Source organism: Sinocyclocheilus anshuiensis, unplaced genomic scaffold (genome assembly GCF_001515605.1).
Source record: "Sinocyclocheilus anshuiensis isolate Anshui unplaced genomic scaffold, SAMN03320099.WGS_v1.1 scaffold497, whole genome shotgun sequence".
In the NCBI taxonomy this organism is placed as follows: domain Eukaryota; kingdom Metazoa; phylum Chordata; class Actinopteri; order Cypriniformes; family Cyprinidae; genus Sinocyclocheilus; species Sinocyclocheilus anshuiensis.
The window spans coordinates 110691-121882 of NW_015540853.1; the positions used below are offsets into that span (position 1 = coordinate 110691).

Sequence of the window (11192 nt, forward strand, 5' to 3'; positions counted from 1 at the left end):
GTAGACCTCCCCTGTTAGCCACGGCTTCTGGTTGGCCTGGACAGTGATGGTCTTTGTGACTGTTACATCATCAATGCACTTGGTGATGTAGGCAGTGACAGTCTCTGAGTACTCCTGGAGGTCTGTGGTGTTATTGTATGTGGCAGCCTGTTTAAACATATTCCAGTCAGTGGTGTTACAACAGTCTTGAAGAGCCTCTGACGACCCTTCCGGCCACGCTTGTATCTGTTTGTGAACTGGTTTGGTGACTTTAACGAGTGGTCTGTATGCAGGCATTAGCATGACAGTGTTGTGGTCTGAGGCACCGAGGTGGGGGAGGGGGCGGGCCTTGTAAGCTCCTCTCTGTGTGGTGTAAACAAAGTCCAGAGTGTTGTTTCCCCGTGTTGGAAGTCTATGTGTTGGTGTATTTTTGGGAACACGCTCTTTAAGTCTGCGTGGTTGAAATCCCCAGCTAAGATGAGAAAAGCATCAGGGTGGGCTGTCTGCTGCTCACTGATGTGCTGGTACAGTTCATTTAGTGCCTCGCTCCTGTTGCTGTTGTTGGAGCTGGGAGGGATGTATACAGCAACGAGCAGTATGGCTGTATATTCCCTCGGTAGATAGAACGGCCGGCACTTAATAATCATAAACTCCACCAGGGGTGAGCAGTGTTTGCAGACCACAACAGCATCGCGGCACCACGCGTCATTGATGTAAACACAAAGCCCGCCGCCGCGGGTCTTACCTCCCTCGACGCGAGCTCTGTCCGCTCGATAGCATGTCAGCTGATCGAGATGAATAGCGCAGTCCGGAACGCTGTTGTTGAGCCATGTTTCCGTGAACACAAAAACACAACAGTCTCTTACAGTCCTCTGAGTTGAGCGTAGTAGTCGGATGTAGTCCAGTTTATTGTCCAAAGAGCGTACGTTAGCCAGTACGATGGTGGGGATAGCTGGCTTGTGTGGGTTAGCCGCTAGCCTAGCCCGGATACCTCCGCGCTTACCCCTCTTCTGCTTCCTCTCACGCCGCTTGTGGCGCCTCCGCTGTGGGCGAGATGCAGTAGTGGGGGTCGGTGATGGTGTGGGCCTCCGGAGCAGACCGAGATCCCACAGCTCTTCGGCGTGCGCAGAGTTTAACTCTAAAAATGTGGTTCTGCCGACATCGAGCAGAAACTCACGACTGTATGCGCGCTTAGAGACAGATAGACGCGACGAATACGTACAAAAACACTGCGATTCACAAGACAAAAAACACGAAAACACCTTTCTGTCGGGAGAGAGAGAAGCCGCAGCGTGTGAACGCGCCGCCATCTTGAGGTGAATCTACAAAAATTCACCTCAATTTTAAATTGAAATGTCAAATGGTGTAACTGGTAACTCATGTTACAAGCCTTTCTGTTAGGGGCCACTTTAGTCAAATATCCCTAGTTTATGATGCTGATTAACCATATAAACTAACCTAAATTTAAACTAAACTACTATTTGGAACTATTTTCATGTGTTTTTTAATTGAGAGTTTCATCTTTTTCATCACAAGATCAGTTGTTTGGTGTGCAGTTTTTACGGTTACACCACATTTTTGCAGTCATACCCAAAATATTCTCTCAGAAATTTTAGACTTGGCCTTCAAAAAAGAGAATGTATGCAAGTAATTTACTTTTTACTTTTAAATGTTAACCCTTTTTAGTTTAATTAAAACAAATGGACACAAAAAATGAATGTCAATAACGTCAAGTCATGTCATTGACCCATAAATAAGGGTCAAAGACTAAAAAGGGTTTTCAAGCATCAAAACAATTAGTGTAATACAGCTTTAAACTGTTCTTGTTGTTTTTCAAAACATTAGAATGTCTCCTGTTTAACTAAATTGTTTGACATTTTTACCCTGATTTACAGAAGACACCCACTAAAATGTAAATATGCCTGACAAGATTGTTACACTGAATGACAACAAAAATCTATTTATGACACATTAAAAGACTAATGAATTTTACCCCAAATAGTAATTACTTGTAATTTCACATTTTTAAACTTAAAAACTATCCTAGGTTTTGCCCATTTTGACAGCAAGACTTTTTTAATAATTTAAAATACAATACATTTTAGTATGCTCACTTATTCTTTATATATTTTAATGTCAGAATAAGTATGTTGTTTCAATTGTTTCATAAATATAAGTGTTACACTGAATGACAATGAAACGTTATTCTCCCGAAACTTATTTGAAACCTTAAAAGTAGACACTTTACTTGTATTTAATATGCTTTCTGTGTATATTAATTCACTTTTGTAAATTTCTCTTGATGCGGACATTACCTATATATACAGTATATATATATATATATATATGATAATGCAATTTTTGTTTTGTTTTACAGGAGGAACAGATTACCGATCGCAAAGAAAAAGTTAACTTGAACCTGCCTGCTGATAAACTTGGTTTACACCTGAGAGGTGGAGCCATTCTGCCCGCACAAAGGCCAGACATCACCACTACATACAGGTAATGATAGAAAACTAAAAAAACTCCCCTAAAACACATATCATCTTTAAAGCTTAAAAAGGGGCCACAAACAAGAATCCCAACTTCAAAGGATCCGTTTTGTGTCTGCTCTTGAGTTTCTGTACATTTGTGTTCCCTCAGCCGACGTCATCCCATGAGACTGATCATCGCTCTCGATGACAACAATGCTGCATCAGGAGAGCTATTTTGGGATGACGGAGAGTCTCGAGGTATTTTGGAGGAACTTGCTATTAATTAAAAGTTGTTCATTTCACCATCAGAAACAAAAATGTACCTACAGGACTCAATAGCAAGAATGTCAGATGTTCTACTACTCTTTACTTTTTTAGTTACTTTTTTTGTCAGAACTAAATGTGGTAACATTTTATGTTGAAGTTCCATTAGGTAACAATAGTTATTGTTTTGACTGATTTGAACTAACAATGAGCAATACATTTCTTATAGTATTCTTCATCTTTATTAATGTTAACTTTTCATTGTTAATAACGTTCTAATTTACAGCATGTTAAAACATGCTAGCATTGCACTAATTCATTCTAGAAACATGCTAAAACATGCTAGCAATATGCTAATTCATGGTAATCATGCTAGCAACGTCAAAAACAAGCTAGCAACATGTAAATTCTTTCTAAATCATGCTAGCAACAGGCTAATTCATGGTAATCATGCTAGCAATGTCAAAAACAAGCTAGCAACCTTAATTAATGCTAACGCATGCTAGCAACATGCTTAATCATCCTAGCAGGATCTTAAATCATGCTAACATGTTAATTAATGTTGCGAATCAGCTCATGGGGAAATATGAATAATTAATCATAACTAGTTATAATTAATTATAAATATTTAGATCCGCTGTAGATATTTACTTGACCTCTCAAGGTCAACTGTCTGTCAATTCTAAGAACGTTAATTCCCTGGTTAAGTGTTCATTCAAAGAAAGGTTTTCCTATGGATTAATTAGAACATCGTATCAACGTTCAGAATCATAACCTGAGTCCATGCAAAAGATCGAGGCAGGCGGCAGACAGAGAAGATAACAAATCCAATAATAATGCAAGGTCAAAGAGGCAGGCAGCGAACAGTCAGACGGGTCTAGACAGTCCAGGTAGGCAACAGGTAATCAAACAAGGTATAAACGCTCAGAAATGTCAGCAGTAGCAAAAAAACAAGACTTCACAATGAGGGTTATGGTGGGCACTGATTAAATAGTCATGATAATGATAAGCACCTGTGCAGGTAATCAGTCTCAGGCATGGGGTGATGGGAAATGAAGTCCTTAAGAACAGTTAGTACTCCGGTGACGGTTCCCTCTGGTGGTGATCGGAGGGAGCCACAGAGGCTTGATTTGTGACACCCTCCTTGTCGCAAACTTCAATTTCAACATTTCAGTTCAACCTTTAAGCTTCTCAAACTTGTTTCAAACGTTCAGACAAGGCTTTTTCAAGCCAACTTCAAGCTTTGTTTACGAACTTTACTAGAAATGCCCCAAATGCACTTATATTTTATTTTTGCAAGAACAGCTATAATTTAACCCCATGACAGATATAAATATATACAATAAACTCACATTTTGTGTTTTTTCTTCAACAAAACATCACCTATGTTAACAAGGTTGATAATTTTACCTTGGTGAGGTTTCCTTTAAAATTAGCAGAATTTGCAACAATAAAAGGTTCAATAAACTAACAGTGCAAAGAAAAATTTGCATTTACAAGGTATAAAAACACATGAACATGGGCAACGAATGTAAGATGTCGTACACTGGCCTGAAATCATACTTACTATTGAGCCATATTGTAGAGACTAAATTATTAGATTTACCCAAACGTTTCTGGACAACAACAAAACTAATAACACTTGTTTGACTCACACATAAAGTTGATTTTTCTCTCATAACTTCTTTTTCTCTTTTTCTTAGATACTGTTTCATCCGGCTCCTACATTCATTACCAGTTTTCCGTGGCTAATGTACGTCATCCTAATGTCACATTTCTGTTTGTTTGTTTTTAGATGGCTTTACATTGTATGTCCAAAAAGCAACATTTAAATAATTTTTAACACCAGCTATTACAAAAATCTGTAGTAATATCTGATCTTTTTCTGCTGGATCAGGATGTCTTGACAATGCATGTCACCCACAATGGCTACACAGATCCAAACAACTTGAAGTTTGAGAACATCACTGTAATGGGAGTGACCGGAGCTCCAGTCTCTGTGCTCGTGTCAGACGGCACCACTACTAATGCTCTGACCGAGTCCCAGGTTAACTACGATTCTACCCGGAAGGTAAAAGAGTGTTCTATAGTCAATGTGAAACTCTGTTTGTGACCAATTTTACAGATTTTGTTTGGAATAGGATATTTATCACCCTACAGAAATCGGTATAATGCACATTAAAGGGATAGTTCACCCCAAAATGAAAATTATCCCATGAATATATGACGTATGCGACGTATGACATGAAGAGGCAAACACTTACGCTACGTCATACGTCGCGTCAGTCGTGCTTTTGCCGCAAGTTTACCACTCGTCGGAAGCTAATTTCAGTTAATAAAGTTTTAAAAATTGATATTTTATTACAAAAACCCATCGATTCAATTCAGTAGGCCTTTATTAACCTCCCGGAGCCACGTGGATTGATTTTATAATGGATGGATGGACTTTTTTTTTACTTCAAACTCATGGCAGCCATTCACTACCATTATGAAGCTTGGAAGAGCCAGGATTTTTTAAATGTAACTCCGATTGTGTTCATCTTAAAGAAGAAAGTCATATACAGATTCCTTGAGGGTGAGCAAATCATGGGATAATTTTCATTTTTGTGTGAACTATCCCTTTAAGACCTGGAATATAAAGTAAATAGGGCACCAGGAGAGGCCCTGTCATTCCAAGTGAGTGGATTTGTCAGGGCTTTCAAAGCACACACATATTAGGCTGTGATAAAGGGCATATTTTGATCTTAAACTACATGTGACACATTAAAGGGATAGTTCACCCAAAAATGAAAATGTGCTTTTAATTGACCCTCAGGTCATCCAAGATGTAGGTAACTTTTTTCTTCAGTAGAGCAGTAAAAAAGATTTTTGGCTGAAAACGTGGTCCTCTGGTATCCATATAATGGAAGTCTATGGGTGCCGTCACTTTGAGATTCAAAAAAACATATGCAGGCAAAACATAATTAATACCCGTGGCTCCTGACGATGCATTGAGTTTTACATGCTCAGGGCCATTTGCCCAGGCTGTGGATTACAGGTAATACTGTTGTAAATAATGTTCAGTTTATTGCACAGACCGATCGTTTCGCTTCATAAGACCTCAATGCATCATCAGGAGCCACGGGTATTAATTATGTTTTGCCTGCATATGTATTTTTTTTATCGCAAAGTGACGGCACCCACTGACTTCCATTATATGGATACCATAAAAATCTTCTTTACTGCTCTACTGAAGAAAAAAAGTTAATTTTAAGAATTTTCATTTTTTAAAAATTAAGAGTAAATTAACAGCAAATTTTCATTTTTGAGCGAACTATACCTTTAATGTCAACTGCTGTAATTTTTAGGATGTACTAATGCAAAGACTTAATGAAACACAACAATATTTGACATTTTTGTTATTCACATCTTTAAACTAGAGGATAGGATTCCGACTTGAATACACATGCTGTCTTTTGCGTGATCTACCTGTATATCATTGGGTGTTTGTGGTCTCCTAGGTGTTGTACCTGAGAAACCTGGAGCTGGAACTGGGGAAGAACTACACAGTCAACTGGCAGGACAAATACAGAAACTCTAGGCACTTCGATTGTTATCCTGAAGCAGGTTCCGATCAGGCCAAATGTGAAGCCCGTGGCTGCATCTGGGAGGTCAGAGAGAGAAGATATTCAATATCTGACCCGTGCATATGCAAAGACTCTAGTATTTCCTGTTACTGTTATAATATGATTTAAAACATCTGTTCAAAGTATCTTTATTGTCTTTAATAGCCTTCAAATGTTCCCAACGAGCCCTGGTGTTATTACCCTGACACCCACGGCTACATCACCAGCAACGTGGTTGAAACGGCGAGTGGCATCACTGTAGATTTAGAGCGCAATACAGCTTTCCCAAGTCAGCGTTCTCAATCTCGAGACATCAGCAAGCTCCGTGTGGAAATCACATACCTGAGTGGCAAAAGCTTGCGTTGGAAGGTATGATTTTCGAAATTTAGGATTACGACCAAGACAATGACTAAATATACAGTTTAAATAAATCAAAGTGTTTATTCAAAGCGACTTACATTGCATTTAAGGTATACTTTGTTAATCCATAACCTTGGTGTCAATAGCGGCATCCTGTTTTTAAGAATTAGGACTTAAAGGGATAGTTCACCGAAAAATGAAAATTACCCCATGATTTAATCACCTTCAAGCCATCCAAAGTGTAAATGACTTTCTTCTTTCAGACGAACACAAAAAGAGTTATAATAAAATTTATCCTGGCTCTTCCAAGCTTCATAATGGCAGTGAATGGGGGTTGAGATTTTGAAGATCAAAAATGTGCATCCATCCATCATAAAACTGCTCCACAAGGCTCCAGGGGGTTACTAAAGGTCTTTTGCAAGCCAAAATAGCCATATTTAAAACTAAACAAAACTTCCAGTTTCCAGCACAATTTCCAGTTGTGGTCCGCTGGAAGCTGGATGTTTTGCTTTATAAAGTTTTAAAAATGGATAACTTTCTTACACAAACCCATCGATTTGCTTCAGAAGGCCTTTAGTAAACCCCCGGAGCCGTGTGGAGTCGTTTTACGATCCATGGATGGACTTTTTTGAGCTTCAAAATCTCACCCCCCGTTCACTGCCATTATAAAGATTGGACGATAAATTTTAAAATAACTCTGATTGTGTTCATCTGAAAGAAGAAAGTCATGTACACCTAGGATGGCTTGAGGGTGAGTAAATCATGAGGTAATTTTCATTTTTGGGTGAACTATCCCTTTAAAGCAGTGGTTATCAAACCTGTCCTGGAGTACCCCCAGCCCTGCACATTTTGTATGTCTCCCTCATCACACCCGATTCAACTCATCAGCTCATTAGTGGAGACTGCAAGACCTGATGTGGGTGTGTCAGATATAGGGAGACATACAAAATGTGCAGTGCTGAGGGTACTTCATGGAGAGGTTTGAGAACCACTGCTTTAAAGAAATTAATTAATACATTTAAGACTGAGATTAAGATTGATTTTGATCTTTATATAGATCTTTGACCCAAGCAATGCACGCTACGAGGTCCCCCTTCCCCTCGACCTGCCCGCCATGCCAGAGACAGAGGAAAACAACAGACTGTACAGGGTTCAGATCAATAACAAGCCTTTCGGGATCCAAGTCATCAGAAAGGACACAGAAGAAATCATGTGAGTAATACAGCTGAATACAGCTGTCCAGAGAGGTTCTTTTGTAGTAGTTTGACTGTAGTTTCTACTGTTTTAGGACTATAAAAGCACTGTTTGTCTTCTTAATGAAAGGAAGTCAGAATTATTCTCAGTGTTTTGTTAAATCTTATTCTGTTCTCTAGATGGGACTCTGCCGTGCCAGGGCTCACATTCTCCGATCAGCTCCTTGAGATCTCCACGCTCCTGCCCTCAAACTACGTCTATGGTTTTGGTGAAACAGAGCACCCCATCTACAAACATGACCTCAACTATCACAAATACGGCCTGTTTACCAAAGACCAGCCTCCAGGGGTGAGTGGCACAACCACTAGTGATGTTTTGTAAGCCTTCCTGTGTGATATGCCATCTGCACTTTACAATATCTGGACAACTGATATTGCATCACAAACTCAAACTCTAATCCGTTTCTCCCCATCTGTAGCATAAGCTGAACAGTTATGGAGTCCATCCCTTCTACATGGGTCTGGAGAAATCAAAATATGCTCACGGCGTCCTCCTGCTCAACAGCAATGCCATGGGTGAGCAAACCACACACTCACTCGCCCAACTGGTGCTAAATGGTCTTATTTGGAGACTAAGACCAACCTAAAACCAGCCTTAGATGGTTTGCTGGTTTCAACTGGTCTAGTTGGCAGCTTGTTCATGGACAAAAGCAAAGAAGACACTTTCAAAATGAACATATTACAGGCCAATTACTTAACAGTTGTAAAATAAAATTATTTAGTTAAAATTATTTTCTATAGTTTTCTGTAATATTGTCCATATAATTTAGAGAGATGGTTAACATTTTTGATAATATATAATTTATATTTTGTATAGGTAAAGGCTAAAGAAAGCCTATTAAGAAATTTTGCATGGCAAAATTATACCTATAATAAATTAAGCTCGTCTACTCCCAATTCTCATTGCCATATTGCAAAAAAAAATAGTTCTGTCAGGACCACTATCGTCAAAGATGACTGACAATTAGCATATAGTTTGGATTGGCGGTATGGTTCTGTTCTGGGCAAGTGACTGACAGAGGAGGAGTTGGGGATGGAGGTGGGTAAATAGCTATTGAGCAATGCAAAAGCTGGTGATAATACTGAAGGACCTTGTATATGAGCGCTGTGATAGGTGTCACATCCCTATAGGTAGATGTGGATCAGCTGAGAGTCAGCTAATGCAAGCTTGACTAAAGTGACCTGCCAGAACTGATGCTACACTATGATTTCTGTCAGGACCACTATCGTCAAAGATGACTGACAATTAGCATACAGTTTGGATTGGCGGTATGGTTCTGTTCTGGGCAAGAACTCCCTGCGCATCCATGCAGTCTAGCATGGATAAGAGCAGGGAGAGCAGCAATAGTCCCCCAAAACAAAACCATATGCCATATCCCCAGACACAAAATGACAAGTGAAAATTTTCAAGCCTTAAACAACAAGCATGTAACCCTTACCCATTGAATGGAACAAGAATGTTGCCAAAACATGCATAAGCCATAGCCACAAGCATGTTGCCCTTAACCAGATGACCTAACGAGTATGTTGCCAAACCTGAAAAGCTTAATCAGCAACATGTTCTCAATAACAACCAGATAGCCTTAGAACAAGCGTGCTCCCAATAACAACCAGATAGCTTAGGAACAAGTGTGCTCCCAATAATAACCAGAGAGCTTAGAAACAAGAGTGCTACCAATAACAACCAGATAGTTTAGGAACAAGTGTGCTCCCAATAATAACCAGACAGCTTAGGAACAAGAGTGCTACCAATAACAACCAGATAGTTTAGGAACAAGCTGCTTCCAATAACAACCAGATAGCTTAGGAACAAGCGTGCTCCCAATAACAACCAGATAGCCTTAGAACAAGCGTGCTACCAATAACAACCAGACAGCTTAGGAACAAGCGTGCTACCAATAACAACCAGATAGCTTATAAAAACAGATGAGGAGTTGGGGATGGAGGTGGGTAAATAGCTATTGAGCAATGCAAAAGCTGGTGATAATACTGCAGGACCTTGTATATGAGCGCTGTGATAGGTGTCGCATCCCTATAGGTAGATGTGGATCAGCTGAGAGTCAGCTAATGCAAGCTTGACTAAAGTGACCTGCCAGAACTGTTTAGGAACAAGCATGCTCCCAATAACAACCAGAGTCAAGTCAAGTCAAGTCAAGTCTGCTTTATTGTCAATTCTTCCACATGTACAGCACATACACAAGCTGCTCCCAATAACAACCAGATAGCTTAGGAACAAGCATGCTACCAATAACAACCAGATAGCCTTAGAACAAGCGTGCTCCCAATAACAACCAGATAGCTCAGGAACAAGAGTTCTACCAATAACAACCAGATAGCCTTAGAACAAGAGTGCTCCCAATAACAACCAGATAACTTAAGAACAAGCATTCGCCCAATAACGACCCGGGGCCCTTTCTTCGTACGTCGCTAACTCAGTTAGCTGGATTTGATTGTTGACGATTTGGCATGATCTTGGATGGTTTGGTTCTTCGAAGCTCATCCTGGAGTTGCTGTCATAGCAACAGGTCCATAAGATTAAACCTGCTCTAGAGCAAGCTTATTTCATGTAAACAGGATTAGATTGCATCTTTTTAAGCAGAATTGATACTTAAAATCTGTCCCAGCCAGCGCTACTTTATTACAAGAGTATCCTACTGATCCAGGGACAATAATTTAAAATAATAATCATTTAAAAATTAATTTAAAGATAATATAATAATGTTGTGTAGTATTTTATACTATAGACACAGCCAGTTTTAGTCACTGAAAGATTTATTCGTCATAAAATAATTACTTCATAATTGTATTCGAGTCTTACACACATGCTATGCAGATAATGTAGAGTTGTGCATTAATTTGAGTGCTGACAGATATTATGGGAGTGGCTTGATGGAGCGCAGGAGATGCAGATAACATGATCTTGACCCTTAAGAAACTTTAATTAATGCTGTCACATAACAAATCTGTTCAAATATAAAATTAAATGGAATGCTAATTACTACATTGAAATAAAAATGTAAAGCCTGTACAAATATTATAAATCGTGAATAGAAATAATTGGGAATCATGTAAAAAATTTAAATTAAATAAAAACAGTGCACATTTCATTTATCTATTATAACATTTAAGTCGTTTTGTTCGCTTGGCTGTTTCCTTATAAAAGTCCAAAAATTTGTCAAGTTTTTCGTCAGGTGTCTTTTTAATTATATGATGTCATTAAATTGCTGTCTTGACGCCAGACAATCGCTGCATTGCTG

General features: G+C 39.1%; 1 protein-coding gene across 1 annotated transcript in view; it reads left to right on the plus strand.

Moving 5' to 3' along the window:
- The window catches only part of LOC107687769 (sucrase-isomaltase, intestinal-like), a 74696-nt gene that overhangs the window by 37451 nt on the left and 26053 nt on the right, over nucleotides 1-11192 (plus strand). The window contains exons 22-30 of the mRNA XM_016485225.1: nucleotides 2357-2481; nucleotides 2623-2711; nucleotides 4421-4470; nucleotides 4615-4788; nucleotides 6218-6367; nucleotides 6488-6691; nucleotides 7740-7894; nucleotides 8056-8224; nucleotides 8355-8451. Coding sequence (XP_016340711.1) covers nucleotides 2357-2481; nucleotides 2623-2711; nucleotides 4421-4470; nucleotides 4615-4788; nucleotides 6218-6367; nucleotides 6488-6691; nucleotides 7740-7894; nucleotides 8056-8224; nucleotides 8355-8451 — 1213 coding nt within the window. The remainder of the gene's footprint in view (nucleotides 1-2356; nucleotides 2482-2622; nucleotides 2712-4420; nucleotides 4471-4614; nucleotides 4789-6217; nucleotides 6368-6487; nucleotides 6692-7739; nucleotides 7895-8055; nucleotides 8225-8354; nucleotides 8452-11192) is intronic.